Source organism: Mustela lutreola, chromosome 9, assembly GCF_030435805.1.
Source record: "Mustela lutreola isolate mMusLut2 chromosome 9, mMusLut2.pri, whole genome shotgun sequence".
Lineage (NCBI taxonomy): Eukaryota > Metazoa > Chordata > Mammalia > Carnivora > Mustelidae > Mustela > Mustela lutreola.
This window is the reverse complement of record NC_081298.1, coordinates 109212814-109228697: the sequence shown is the minus strand read 5'-3', so window position 1 is coordinate 109228697 and position 15884 is coordinate 109212814. Positions and strand designations below refer to the sequence as shown.

General features: G+C 36.7%; 1 protein-coding gene across 6 annotated transcripts in view; it reads right to left on the bottom strand.

Moving 5' to 3' along the window:
* Positions 1 to 15884, bottom strand: part of ANAPC1 (anaphase promoting complex subunit 1) — a 102466-nt gene that overhangs the window by 66710 nt on the left and 19872 nt on the right. For all 6 annotated transcript variants that reach the window (XM_059188381.1, XM_059188386.1, XM_059188382.1 and 3 more), the window contains 6 exons: positions 14805 to 14939; positions 11643 to 11783; positions 10404 to 10464; positions 8090 to 8277; positions 3198 to 3272; positions 419 to 687 (listed from right to left, as the gene is read on the bottom strand). In XM_059188381.1, the coding sequence (XP_059044364.1) occupies positions 419 to 687; positions 3198 to 3272; positions 8090 to 8277; positions 10404 to 10464; positions 11643 to 11783; positions 14805 to 14939 (869 nt within the window). The remainder of the gene's footprint in view (positions 1 to 418; positions 688 to 3197; positions 3273 to 8089; positions 8278 to 10403; positions 10465 to 11642; positions 11784 to 14804; positions 14940 to 15884) is intronic.

The following is a 15884-nucleotide window of genomic DNA, read 5'->3' as shown; positions in this document are numbered from 1 at the left end:
CCATCATTAAAATAGGGGTCATAATATCTATAATTCATCTATGTAAACTACAATTATGTTAACCATACCTCCTATTTGAATTTCGGTATTACTACAAAACAGCAGGTGTTACAGAACGCCCCAGTGTGCCAAGTCATCTCGTCAAAATGAAGAGCTGAACAGGTCACCTCCATTATTTAACACAGTTTTGGGACTTCCCACTAATCTTAGGACAAAGACTAAGAACCCCATTAACAGCCCACAAGGCTTTACATAGGCAGTACCTTAAAACACTTCTGTGGTTTATAGAAAATGCTCTGGATTTTCTGAAAAAGTAGATTTCAGAAATTTATTTATAAGGTTCCTATATGATATTCATGGCTGAGATCAAGTCATCTCAGGACCTCTTGGCAGCTTCTAATCTACAAGTAACACTTACCTTGCCAACTGAACAAGAAGGCCAACAAGTGAACGAATTCCTTCTCCCATTAGAGTATTCAACTTAAGCTCCTCATAGACAAGATGAAGAACAAAAAAAATTGCAGGTATATGAGTAAACAGAAGTGTAGAAGAGTCCAGAATGAGATTCTGTGAAAAATCTTCATCCTTCATCTGTGAAACTTCCAAAGGACTTAAACATAAAGATCTATTCAAAAGATGAGACTCAACATTCTGGTGGTAGTCTGAATTTAGTAAATACTCCCAGTCCTGAGAAAATAAAGAAGATATGGATTTTTTAAATAATGCCTCCTTATAATGTCATCATTAAAACAATACAAGTTCTATTTTTACATTGGGGCGCCTGGGTGGCTCAGTGGGTTAAGCCGCTGCCTTCGGCTCAGGTCATGATCTCAGGGTCCTGGGATCGAGTCCCGCATCGGGCTCTCTGCTCAGCGGGGAGCCTGCTTCCCTCTCTCTCTCTCTGCCTGCCTCTCCGACTACTTGTGATTTCTCTCTGTCAAATAAATAAATAAAATAAAATCTTAAAAAAAAAAAAAAAAAAAAAAAAAAGTTCTATTTTTACATTAAGTTGAAAAAAATTAAAACCTACATCAAAATAGCTAAGCAATTTTCAGATGCCAGCAATAGACATTAAGACAAATCACTTCAAAAGCCATCTGAAAAGTTTAAGTTGTGCCGTATTAGGAAAGAGACTGAGAGAAGAATTCCACTATTTATAGAGATTGAGGAAGAAATTAAGATTATCTTAGGTGATTTCCTATGAGGCCAAAAGTAAAGAATAAAAGGTGGGAAGTGTATATAGGCAAGTTTAGTGACCACTACACTGATCTGTTTCGATAAAGAGTGAAGTCTACTTGTATTCAGTTTGTATATTTATTTATAAGATGCTCTGGCTAGGAATTACAACCTAATAATCAACTGAATTTTACATTCACACTGATTGTACTCCATTTTCCAAGTACTGAGTCTGTTTTGGTTTCTACTTTGATTTATTGTATTGTGTTGAGAATATGGTTTATCCTATTTTCAGGTCTTGGAATTTACTGATGCTTTTGTAAGGTTTAATACAGTGTGTTATTCTAACTTAAACACTCTTAGACCAGATACAGAAAGAATAAGCCATAAAAGTAAAAAATTGTTAAGAGTAACTAAAATTTTTAAAAATCTGTTCAGGGGTGCCTTAGTGGCTCAGTCATTAAACGTCTGCTTTTGGCTCAGGTCATGATCCCTGGGTCCTGCGATCAAGCCCCACACCATGCTCCCTGCTCAACATAAAGCCTCATTCTCCCTCTTCCCGCTCCCCCTGCTTGTGTTCCCTCTCTCACTGTCTCTCTCTCTCTCTCTCTGTCAAATAATTAATTAAATAAAATAAAAAATCACATTAAAAAACACTATTAAGCCATATACTAAGACATACAAAACAAAGAACTCTCATTCAGAATATATAAAGAACTTCTACAGCTCAATAAATATTTCTAAAAATCCAGTTAAAAAATTGTTAAAAGGTTTGAACACAAACTTGACAAAAAGATATGTAAGTGGCTAATAAGCACATAAAGAAGTGTTTAACAGCATTAGTACTGAGAAAAAGGCATATTAAGCCCTCAGAGAAATTACTTTATACATATTCAAATGGTTAAAATGAAAAAGATTGACAACAGCAAATGTTGACCAAGATGAAGAACAAGAGGAACTCTCATATATCACTCATTAGAGTGTAATTTAGTATAATGAGTTTGGGACCCATCAATTTCACTGCTAGGTATCTATCCAGAAGAAATGAAAATATACGTCCACAGATAGTTGTCCCTGAATACTGATGGTGGCCTTATTCATAATGGGCAAATAATGGAAATAGCCTCGGTATCCATCAGCAGAATGTATAAACAAACTATGGTATATTCATACTACTTAACGATAAAAGGCACAAAGTGCTGATATCTGCAACGCCTGGGATGAATCTCAAAAATATGCTGAATCAAAGAAACCTTATACCAAAGATTATGTACCACATTTAATTTCTATCAAGTTCTAGAACAGGCAAGATTAACTTATAGTGACACAATTCAAATCAGTGGTTGCTTCAAAAATAGAGAAAGGGAATGATTAAAAATGGCACTTGGAGGGGTGCCTGGGTGGCTCAGTGGGTTAAGCCTCTTCCTTCAGCTCAGGTCATGATCTCAGGGCTGGGATCAAGCCCATCATCTGGCTCTCTGCTCAGCTGGAAGCCTGCTTCCCCCTCTCCCTCTGCCTGCCTCTCTTCTACTTGTGATCTCTCTGTCAAATAAATAAATAAAATCTTTTAAAAAAATGGCACATGGAAACTTTACAGAATAATAGAAATGTTTTGTGTTTGAGAGGGGTATAGGTTACTTGAGTATTCATTTGTCAAAGCTGATCAAACTTTAAACTTCAGATATGAGCATTTCATTTACGTAAACTATACCTCAATTTAAAAAAAAATTTTTTTAATCACTTAAGAATATAACCATGGAATCTAATATGATTGAGAACCTAACTCAGAATTAGCAGGAAAACATCAACAAATCCAAATTCAAATCATGCAGTATTACCTATGTTCAGTAATTTTAAATGATCATTAAAGATAAAAGTGTATGAATAACCACAGAAAACATAACATATCCAACCTTCAAAATAACTGTTATACAGTATTAAAGCAAAAGGTATTGAAAGATACACAAATCAACAAAAGTACCCAAAAATGAACTTGTAGTAGCAAGAAAAATAATGCTTACATCATCAGATCCTGTCTCAGAAGGCCTTGCTTTTTTGGGTGCAATGACAGGGGAAAGTGATCCTTCAAAGTCAAACTGAAAAAGACAACCCCAAAAAAGATAAAATCATATACATTTATCACTGCTAGCTGTTCAACTTAAAGAATTCAAATATCAGTTCCATGAATTATGGAAACTAAAGAAAGTCACCAAAACTCATTTTTTCATCCAGAAAAACATGGTATGAATACTTTTCCTCTCAGGTCGCTGTGAAAAAGAAACGAAATCATATATGCAAGGCATCTACTACAGTGCCTTGGCTCACAGGCACTGCAACTGTGGTTTCTTTCCAACCCAACTTCTGTGATGACACAGATCAACACTGCTTTAGTAGAACAAGGACCTTGAGCCATATCCCAAATTCGCTAAGTACACCCAATGTTAGCCAAATGTCAGAACCAAGCAGACATTTATTTAGAGTCTGTCTATAGTGGACAGGCTAACAATTCTAGGGAAGAGGCAGGTAGCTACTCTTTAAAGAGTTCTCCTCCTCTGGGACCCACAGCCACACTACATATCCCTGCCTCCCTGAGTTAGGTATGACCCTGTGACAGCATAACCATGAATGAAAGTGGATGTTAAGGGGCGCCTGGATGGCTCAGTGGGATAAGCCTCTGCCTTCGGCTCAGGTCATGATCCCAGGGTCCTGGGATCAAGTTCTGCATCAGGCTCCTTGCTCAGCAGGGAGCCTGCTTCTCCCTCTCCCTTCTTGTGCTTTCTTTCTTTCTCTTCTCTCTCTCTGCCTGGGTCCCTAATAACTGTGCAGCCTCTTTACCTGCTAAGTGGTGTTATATGAGCAAGACTTAATGTTTTTATTGTGTGAGTCATTATATCTTTTGAGAGCTTTCTATCATATGTAGCCTATCCTAACTAATACAGTTATATAAAAGCAGTTTTCTCAACGTTTACTCTTATTTGGTTCCCCCCGCATCACCTTTGCCACTTCTGCTACTTCACATGGGCACTGAACTACCAATGAATCAACCATAAGCCCATATATGACAATGGCTATTTTCCAATGCCTTATTAAAAAAATTTACATTTTATCAATCAATATCACTGACATGAAAGTTGATTTCTATAAAAAAAAACTAAAGATAGCAATAAGGTAATTTTTAAAGCTGAATATTTAAATATAAATATTTTAATTTTTATAAATTATTTTTAATATGTAGTAAATATAAGATATTTAAATACTAAATATAAAATGGAATAAAGTATTTTTTGAACTGAGTAATTCTTAAAACTGATCAATAGAAAAGGTTTTCTTAAGAACTATTCAAAGGAAACACATCCAACTCACAGACAAAACTATCAAAAAACAAAATGACGAGAGTAAAAATCAAAGGATGCATTTCTGTTAGCTATCTTAAAGCTTCAACCAAAATTTAGTGCATACATGCACACTTACATACACACATTCTCTCTCACACAGTCTAAAGAATGTTCATTCCTGCTATGGTTACCACATTTCAAGACCTAGGGTTATGAAAACAACAGAAATTATCTGATACGGATACCTCTTTGTAGCATATATGGATCTATTTTATTTTCATTATTTTAATATTCTGCAGGCTAGCTACCTGTTATACACTTCTGCAGTAAATCCCTGACCTTTATCATAACCTGATGTAAAATACTTATCTGCCTTCTCCTCACACCATCAACTCCATGAGAGGAACTACCTTGCCTAACTACCTACTAACTACCTTGCATATCTGAAAAGCCTGGCATCACGCGTGGCCTTCAGCAGAGGTTCAACTTCTAACTAATGAAAATATGGGCATCCTGAAGGACACAAAACATTAACCCCAGATGCAACTGTTCACAGAATGGAAGAACCAGAAGGAAACATAATCTGGCCCAGTACTCTCATCTAACACATCAGTAAATTAAGGAAGACCCAAAGAAATGCCAAAAATCATTTAACTAGTCATTGGCAAAAATTCTGTACTGCCTACTCTCCCCGCCATTGTTTAAATGAAAACAAAAAAGAATAAATCTGAACAAAGCAAAATGGAAATCATTTGCCACTGAGGGCCACTTCATCCTGAGCTTTGATGTAAAGACAAAAGAATAGCAAGGGTTTAATTATGCAGTCCTGTAAATAAATGTGAAGCAACTCAGCCTCAGAACTGATTTCCTTATTCCTTCTTTTAGGACTGTTATCCAATAAATAAGTCAGAGAGCCCCATCCCTCCTTACAAAAGAAAAAATGGTGGGTGCTCCATCATAACAGGGAAACCTGAGGGGAGGCCCTGGCTCTCTGCCAGAGAATGGGGCAGAAGAACCTGTATTCATCAACGAGTTCCACAGCACAGTCACACAAAAAGCTGAAGCACTACTGAAATCCTCAGTTCCTAGTAAGGCTCAATTTCTTCATATTTAATGAAGAATGAGAAAATGTGGAATAAAGTAGTTTTCATGCAACTGTTTAAAATAAGAAAATTGTTCCTATTTTCCCAGGAAGGTTTTTCTCAAGGAAATTTCAGAGGAAAATTCTTCCATATGATAATATAAACACAAATTCTTAAAAACAGTATCTCATTCAGATGTAAAAGGGCATTCATTTAACAAATTCACGGAGTATCCATCTATGCCAAGCACTACTACAGGTCCTAGAGACAGTGAACAAAACTAAAGAAAAATCCCTGCTTACATAAAATTCACATTCTAGAAGGAAGAGAGACACACAACATAAATAAGTAAAATATGCAGCATATTTAATTAGTGCTAAGGGAAAAATAAAACAGGTAAAGGGGATAAAAAAAAGTATGTGGAATAGTAACAATACCACATGGAATGGACAGAGCAGGCTGGACTGAGATGCCACCTGAAGAAGACCTAGGCTTGTCTTGTCTGGAAGAAGGCTTTTTCTCCGGAGTTAATAGCAAGTGCAAAGATCCTGAAAGAGGAACACGCTTGGTGTGTTCTAAGAAGAGAAATGGATGCCAGTGTGGCGGGGACAATGTGAGCAAGGCAGGGATGAGGAGACAAGATGAGAGAAGTAAGAGAGGGATGGGTCACATGGCACCTTGCAGACTTCTGGCTTTTACTCTGAGTAGGAAAGAAAGGTACTAGAGGATTCTGAACAGAGTAACATGACCTGACTTTGTCAGACAGGATTACTTTGACTGTTGGGCAGAGAAGAAAATGAAACAGGTCAGGACATGAAATGTGAGTCAAAAACCGGCAACCATAATGACCAATGAGAGGGGCTCCTGCCTGGCTCAGTTGATGGAGCATATAAGTCTTGATCTCAGGGTCCTATGCTGGGCATGGAGCCTATATAAATAAATGACCAATGAGAATCTGAAAAGATTTCCCGTTTACTTAGACAGGAATGAGAGAAAATATCTCACTAAGTTGGCAAAGGTTCACCACACCACACCATTTCACTATACTGTAATGGGCACTTCTAAATAAAGCTAGTGAGAACGTCCACTGGACAACCCTTTTTGAAAATTATTTGACCTAGTAATAGCTCTTCTAAGGTTAAATTCTTAGGAAAGGACTAGAGCTATAAGATATGTGTTTGCAAACTATTCCTAATGAGGAAAAACAAAAAACTGATTTAACAGTGCTCTATTATTAGCTGTTGGTTAATTTTGATAAAACCACTTGGTAGCCTATTACGAAGATGATAAAATGGGGGTGTTTCCTAAGAATTTTTAATGATATTGGAATTTCTCATTTGTTGTGTTTATCTAAAAGGCAATACAAAGATGTTCAGAGTGGTTATCTGAGTAGAATTATTTTCTTAATTCTTCAATTCTCCAGATTTTCCTCTGTAAGAATGTACAGTCATAATGAAGAAAAAAATGATTTTTTAAATGAATTTACTAGTATGAGACTAAAATGTACAGCTGAGTTACCAGACAGAGGTAAGTATGTTCTAGAGTGATTTTCTTCAGAGTAACCCAGGCAAGGTTTTCCTGGGAGTTATCTCTAGACCCAAAAGGAATCATCAATACTGAAGACACTACTCTGCTGGTTTTCTAAATAACCTTGTTAAAGGCCTATAAGAAAGCTTCTGGGATAGAATGAGGGATACAGCTTTATATCATTAACAGAGTAGATACTTAGACTAAAGTCCTTTAAATCACCCTCAAATCAAACCTTCCTCCCCAAAAACTAAGCAATTTGTGATGTGAAAACAGTATGAACTACAGAGAACACTAAAGCCATCATTCAGAAGACACTGTCTAGGCCCTGTTTTGAGCAAATCACCAGTCTGTGTTCTCTCTGATTCAGTTTCTTCATTAATAAAACCAAGATGATTACTACTAATCCTAGCATAACTTCCAGGCATTTTACAAAGATGAAATGAGAAATTACAGTCAAACATGTTCTCCCATGTTACAAAACTCAATAATTATAATTACTAGTAAAATATGATCTTTAAATATTAAATGACTGTGATTTACCATACAGGTAGACACAATAAGCCTTAGTATTATTCTACTTTGTTGATTAAATACTCAAAATACACAACCTCAAATAGCAATGTTTAACTATCATTAAACAATGTTCTCAATGAGTTAACATCCCTGTTAACCAAAACTTTTTAATTTTTAATTATTTCTGACACCATTTACTTTATAAATATTTTACATCATGGGATCAGCCAATATTACATAATTTTTACCTTCCTTAGTGACTTCCTTAGTGCTGTAGAAATATCAGTCACAGTGCTACACTATCATGCTACTGTGCTGAAGAGGCCTGGGTCTATTCTACCTATTAGTAAATTGATCTGTTACGTACTGTAAATACTATATTACCAATTATGCAAACATTACATTGCTAACAACAGCATAACTCAGAAAAAAAACACAATTATATGTACTTACATTTCGGGTCCATGCTAAGCGATCTGTGTTATAACCCATCATGTTCATGAGACAAGTCACAAATAAATTCCACTCGGAATGATAACTGGGTCCTCCTGGAGCACTGTGGACACTGTACCACTTGACAAGCATCTGAACAGCTATTTCCTTTGGCAGAATAAACTTAATTGCTTGCAAACATGTTTGCACTATTAAAAGCAAAGATTACTTTTAGTATGCTTCCCATATGCATTTCTTTTCCTCTTTCAATAAGAAAGTTTTTTTGTTTTTTTTTAACTACTTTAGTGTAAATGCCAATTACTCTGAAAAGAGAACTGTACAAACCCAGTGGGACAAAAACATTCCCAGCTGATCACTTGAAACTTAAACCAACTACTGAATCCAACAGGAACTGCAAGAGGTTTCAGGGCAGCTTTCCTCTCGCTCACTGATTGTGGATCAGAAATAAGACATCCAACAGTCCAGATTAGCCTGAGACAGAACTGATTTATACCTACTGCCCTAGCAATTACTAACAGCTCCCGTTTTCCTTTAAGAAATACTCTAGTTTGGAAAATAAAGGACATTCTATCAAAAACATGTAATTTCTACATGAATAAGTTCATATAAAATACTGCTGAAATACTTCAGTAAATATTCAATAGTCAAAATACGCAACTTCAAATAGCAATGCTTAACTATCATTAAACAATGTTCTCAATGAGTTAACATCCCTGTTAACCAAAACTTTTTAATTTTTAATTATTTTTGACACCATTTACTTTATAAATATTTTACATCATGGGAGCAGCCAATATTACATAATTTATACCTTCCTTAGTGACTTCCTTAGTGCTGTAGAAATATCGGTCACAGTGCTACACTATCATGCTACTGTGCTGAAGAGGCCTGGGTCTGCTTTTCATAGTTAAGTGGCCTCAAACCGCAATGTTTTTGTATTCTCACATCTTCTCTTTAGAGGATTCTCTTCTTCCCTTCCCACTGTCACCAGGCCCATCCTCAGCAGCATATCCTCTCTCATCAATTTGCTATGTGTGTATACATACAGCAAAGATTAGAGTCAAATAGAATAAATGCTAGAAAAATCAAATAACCAAGTTTGTCACAGTTGAATCCAGAACAAGTGTAAACCAGATACTGCCTAAGGGGCTGAGGAATGTTTATAAGTAAAGTACAGAAAGTTCTAAGCAAAGTACAGAAACTTATGTGATTTCTATCTGGCTATGAGAGAGTAAGATTTTACTCTGCTTTCATTTTATTTTATTTAGTCTGTTATCTGTTTTCAGATTTTTTGTTTAGGTTTATACTTCTGAGGTATATGCCCTTGAAATTACTTGGTTAAATACCTCTTAGAAAAGCAAGGTATCTCCACATCTTCTCACAGTATCATTTTACCACACCAATGAAAGATAGTTCCTAAAACAAAAAAGTCATTCTATCCTACTTAACCAAATTCCAGAAACCACTCAATCTGCCAATGCTTTGCTTTGCCACTTAGATTTTGAAACTAACAGATGTTGTGAATTTTCTTATACATTCTTTTCTTAACTTACAACTGTTGATAAATCCTGCCAATTCTGAAGTTTTACTATTCTCTATTCAGAAATATCCTCCTAGTATTTTTCAAATTGTGTTTCAATAACTTAAACAGACTCTAATTTTATTAAAATACACCTGACTGTATTTTGACTATAACACTGAGTTTTATTCAATTAAGACAATTATGTTAATTTCTCAATTTATCTAACAATAGAAATATTTATTTATTTTTTAAATTAACATATAACGTATTATTTGCTTCAAGCGTACAGGTCTGTGAATCATCAGGCTTACACACTTCACAGCACTCACCATAGCACATACCCTCCCCAATGTCCATAACCCAACCACCCTATCCTCCCTCCACCCCCCAGCAACTCTCAGTTTGTTTCCTGAGATTAAGAGTCTCTCATGATTTAAAGCCACCACATATGCCAAAAGATGTTTTAGCTACTTAGGCTTCCTTGTTTCTCAGATGTTCTTGCAAGAGGCATATCTACTCACTGCATGGCCTTCTTCAACGTATGAAATCTCAGAGAAACAGAACAAGTACATCCTTCAAGTATACCCCTAGTCTTAGAGCACATATGGAGTAGACACTGAAAAGTGATCCCCAGCTCTTCACAGCTTCTCCACTAAGTAAAAACCTCAATCCCACAACTTAAAAAACAGCAAATATTTTAAAATCCCAATTACTATTGCAAATCAGCAAATACTACAAATCTTAGCAATCAAACCGAGAGTACACGGAAGCGAGGTCTGACCTCAATCATACCTAATTCAGAGGTGGCAATTTCAGGAATAGTGATCCTAACCATGGAGCCATTACTCAATTCCTAGGGGAAAGAATGAAAACAAACAGGAGCACATAATTAGAATTTGTATGTTCTAACTCTCTGAATGTCTTAAAAATGGCTATGCTTTATAAGACTGCCTATCAAAGTAAAATTCATATAATAAATGAAAAATATTTTTCAAACAGAACTGAATACTTTCAAATTTCAGAAACTGTAAATGTCCTTATTTAAATAACATTTCCAGGGTCATCTAGGTGGCTAAGCCATGTTAGCATCTATCTGCCTTTGGCTCAAGTTATGATCTCAGAGTCCTGGATTAGAGCCCTGTGTTGGATACCCAGCTCAGCAAGGAGTCTGCTTCTTCTTCTCCCTCTACCTGTCTCCTGCTATGCGCTCTCTAATAAATAAATAAATAAATTATTTAAAAACAAATAAACAAACAGCATTTCTAAAAGTTCTTGTTTTAATGAAATGTTTAATTTTTATACATACACTAAGACTCATCATAACTAAAAAAGATTAACTTTTAATGAAAAGACAGAAATCCTGGGGCACCTGGGTGGCTCAGTGAGTTAAGCCTCTGCCTTTGGCTCAGGTCATGAGCTCAGGGTCCTGGGATCAAGCCCCATGTGAGGCTCTCTGCTTAGCGGGGACCCTGCTTCCCCCTCTCTCTCTGCCTGCCTCTCTGCCTACTTGTGATCTCTCTGTCAAATAAATAAATAAAATCTTTTTTAAAAAAGACAAAAATCCTATTAATATAAAATTTAACTTTTTTTTTAAGATTTTACTTATTTCTTTGACACGAAGAGAGAAAGAGAGTACAAGTGGGGGAGTAGCAGGCATAGGGAGAAGAAAAGCAGACTCCCCACATAGGAGGGAACCTGATGTGGGACTCAATCCCAGAACCCTGAGATCATATAACCTGAGCCAAAAGCAGCCACTTAACTGACTGCGCCACCCAGATGCCCAAAATTCAACTATTTAAATAAGATTTGTTTTTTAATAATCATTAATAATAAAGCAACTGTAGAAAGGTAAGCAGAATTACTTCAAATCAATTTAAAGTAAAATAGTACAAAAAAAGACATTTTTTTTTAAAAAATCATAAAAAATATGTTTTCATGTTGCAAACAGAATTCTCCATTTTGACAAATTTGAAATGATAGTTGTATTTCTTAGAGAGCTACCTAATCTTTTTAAAAAATAAATATACTTACCAGAGTTACTCTGTTACAGACAGGGTCTCTTATGGAATGAATGTAAGTTCCAAGCTGTTGGAAAGTACAATCCTCATTATAGAGAGAATCATGAAGTTTTGAAGAATCCCTCAGTTCTGGAACTGGGGAGAACAGAGCCACCTGTAAACAGTTATAAATACAACACAGATGAAATATTTTTTGAGGAATTAAGGATAAAGAAAGCTCTTTCTGTACAATGTCTAACAATTGTACATAATGATTTAAAGCCATTCCGTTCTCGGTATGATGAAGCACCTTACAGCACACCAACATCTTCACCCAAAACAACTTGAAAAAGTCAGTAAAATAGTAAAACATCTGATCAATAGCACTGGAGAGCTATGGAGTCAACCTAGATCTGAGCAGCCAAGATCTAGGAGAGAAAGAAGGGAGTCACAGGGAGATGGTCCAAAATTCTTATACCACTTTTCCTGGTCTTGGCATGTGCAATATTGGGTAGGGATTTGGTAGGGAGTATGGATACACTGAGTGTGCAAGGAAGGCCAGTGCTAAGAGGAAAAAGAGACAGCAACACTTCTGGCAATCTTACAGAGCTAGATACATAAACTGAACTTGAGGCAGCCAAGGCAGAGATGACTTGAGGATCTAAGAGCCCAGAGTGAAAGGAGAGCAAGGAGAAAGCAAACAAACAAGACATCTCCCCTACAGCCAAATGTTTGTTCTGAACATATGAGAATATTTACTTGCTCAACTGTAGACAAGCAAACAAAAAACTTAAATGATCTTAATTACTAATTACATACACAGGCTTCCAGCTTTAGATGGAGTCCTAAACACTGAGCCTTTTTGTAATTCCATAATTCAAATCACAGGACATCTCTAAGTGAATATCTTATCAATACGGATAGCCCATCAAGTATAAGATTATTTATTATATTCAAGCTTCTACTCCCACAGCTGCCACAAAAAGGGAGCTGAGCTCCACTAGTCCTGAATGTAAGTCTAACTGCACAATCAATCAGAGATGTGGGAAGTCATCGGCTAATGTATAATACAATCATCTTGTGACTCTATGGCTACCACAAAGACACTAATCATTCCTGGGTTAATGGAATTCTAAGAAAGTTAAGAACCATTTTACATTACAAAAGACAAAAATTGGGGTGCCTGGGTGGCTCAGTGGGTTAAAGCCTCTGCCTTCGGCTCAGGTCATGATCTCAGGGTCCTGGGATGGAGCCCCACATCGGGCTCTCTGCTCAGCAGGGAACCTGCTCTCCCCACCCCTCTGCCTGCCTGCCTCTCTGCCTACTTGTGATCTCTGTTAAATAAATAAATAAAATATTAAAAAAAAAAAAGACAAAAATCCCTCCAAATCACACGAAACTCTGACACTTCTCCAGCTGCCTTTTGAAAATTCTGGAAATGTCCTGCTTTAAGGGAAAAAAATGCAATAATGCGCATATTTAAAAAACAAAACTAAGGCCTAGACATTGACCAATAAAACTGCTTGCACCAACCTTCACTTTCAACTGCCCCTTAACATCTGCATCCAAATGTCTCTCAAATACAGACCCCCTCTCTCCAGGCTTCCTAACTTGGTAAGCATGGGTGTCCACCCAGCTTGCTCAGAGAACTCTGAGCCTTGTTCCCCAACACCTCTCCCCAGCAGAGCACAAAACCAATCAGCTAACAGACTCTGCCATTTCCACTTCTCCAGACCTCTCATCTCACTCCCTTCCTTTCCAATATGCTGGCATAACTCCTCGGATCCTCTTTTTGCCTCTTGAATTAGCACAGAAAACAACACTTGGAATCTCTTTTGTCTAAATCCTAAAATAAACATCTAAAACACAGAGCCTAATATTCATAACTCCATCCTCAAAAACCTGTAATGTTCTGGTGATAGCATTCAGAATAAAAACCTTTTCATCCTTTCTGCCTTTAAGAACATGCTAGAGTCTAAATCCCAACTCTAACACATACTAGCTATATGACTTTAGATAAGTAACCTTTTATCTCTATGTACCCATTTGTAAAATGGGGAGCAGTATCTTCCCAACAAAGCCATTCTAAGGGATTAAATGAGTTAATACATATAAAACATTTTAGAAAAGTGCCTAGTACATAGAAAACACTCAAAAGCAAGTTATTATTACCCATCCCCTGCCCTGCCCCACCCAAGAGGCGACTTGTACTTTTATTAAGCACTCATTCATTCCAGTCTTACACACTACATGATGGAAATATGAATATTCCAAAGAAATGTTCTGCACTTAACCTGCCTCCAAACTCATTTCCCATGAGATTCCTCTTTGCTCCGAATGCCCCTTTTAATTTATAGATATCCTACTTATCGTAAAGGTCCAAACCAACTTAAACATGCCCCTCAGATACAAGCTTCTGGTTCTGCCACATCAACACATCAGGATATATCTTTCTATCAGCAAATCTGCTGTGGCACTCTCTATTCCTCATTCCTAAGTCTTAATAATCTTTTACCTTAAATTATAATTTCTCATGCAGCATTACACTTGTACTACCCATAGATGAAAAAGAATGTCTCATTCTCATCTTTGTAGTACCTTACACATCACAAGGGCAATCAGTAAGTTTACTGAATCATTTGTGTTTGAAAACATACATACTCTACCAAGTATTACCTAAACTTCTAATCATGTCATTTTTAAAACAGAAAAAAGTTAACCATGGGAAGAACTAATATTTAAACCAAACTTCTTTAAAACACTATTGACTTTTTTTAATTTTAAGTATTTTTTAATTGAATTAACATATGGTGCATTATTAGTCCCAGGAGAGCTAAGTGACCATCAGTCTCATATAACACCCAGTGCTCATTACCACATATACCCTCCTTAATGTCCATCACCCAATTAACCCACTCCCCTACCCTATCCGCTCCAGAAAACCTCCGTTTGTTTCCTATGAGTAAGAGTCTCTAGGGCCAGCTGGGTGGCTCAGTTGGTTAAGCATCTGCCTTCAGCCCAGGTCATGATCCAGGGTCCTGGGATTGAGTCCCACATTGGGCTCCTTGCTCAGCAGGGAATCTGCTTCTCCCTCTGCCTGCCTCTCCCCCTGTTTGTGCTCTCTGACAGATAAATAAACTCTTTTTAAAAAAAGAGAGAGTCTCTAATTTTAGACAATACCTAATTCATTACTCACCTCATCCAAGGATCCAAGTAGTTTACTAAGAGGCTTAGGAGTACTGACACTGTCAAGTGGAGTGCTGGGCCGAGGCATCGTGTTAGACATTGTCAGGGAAGGAGCTGGCAGTCCAGGAATAAAAACCTTTCCCACCTTTAAGCAATAAAAAGATGTGGGGAAAAATATTGGCTTTAATGTATGATATCCTTAAATAAAATGTTATGGCACATAAGCATAAATTTTTCATATTCTAAATTGTACACACACTGAACACATCTAAAAAATGAATTTAAAAGAACTAAAATTTCAGTAATTCCACCATCCCCTACAAATATCTTGATACAATTTTTCTTCGTCTGATTCCTTTTCTTCATTACTGAGGACTTATTTTGGCATAGGAAAGTGGGTGAATGCTAATAAAGTTAGAACATAATACAAAATCCCATATACTATGCATTTTCCTATCATATTGGTGGTAAAGACAGCAGGGACACTAAGCGTTCTGAACTGTAAGCAGCAATCTTGTTGATGACATCTCCGGTCAGAAAGAATGAACATCAATTACTTTCAAGGGGCTAAAAAAACTGACGGTGATGCTCCAGATATTAAATCCAATGTAATCCGAACTGTGCTCTTGAGCTCATAATCTGCCTTCTTCCCTCACAAACTCTCAAATATTTCCTCAAAAAACTTTATGTATATTCTTCATTAAAAGAGTGAGTTGACCCCTTATTTTGGCTATTCATGAGGTTCTCAGGAAAAAAAACAGAAGTTCAAATCCACACAGGCTGAAAACTCTGATAAGACTCAAAAGAAATAATCAGAACTCAAGTGAAATTCTAACAAAATCCATATTTATGTCCGTATATTACCCCAAAACTAATAAAATTACAAAGTTACCCAAACAAAATCCCCAGGATTAGAAAATAAAATGAGGGTGAAAACCAGTACATATAAAGTTTTTAAAAAGCTACAAGAGGGCGCCTGGGTGGCTCAGTCAGTTAAGTGTCTGCCTTTGGCTCAGGTCATGAACCCAGGGTCCTGGGATTGAGCCCTATATCCAGCCCCACACTGCCTTGCATGGGGTTCCCTGCTCCG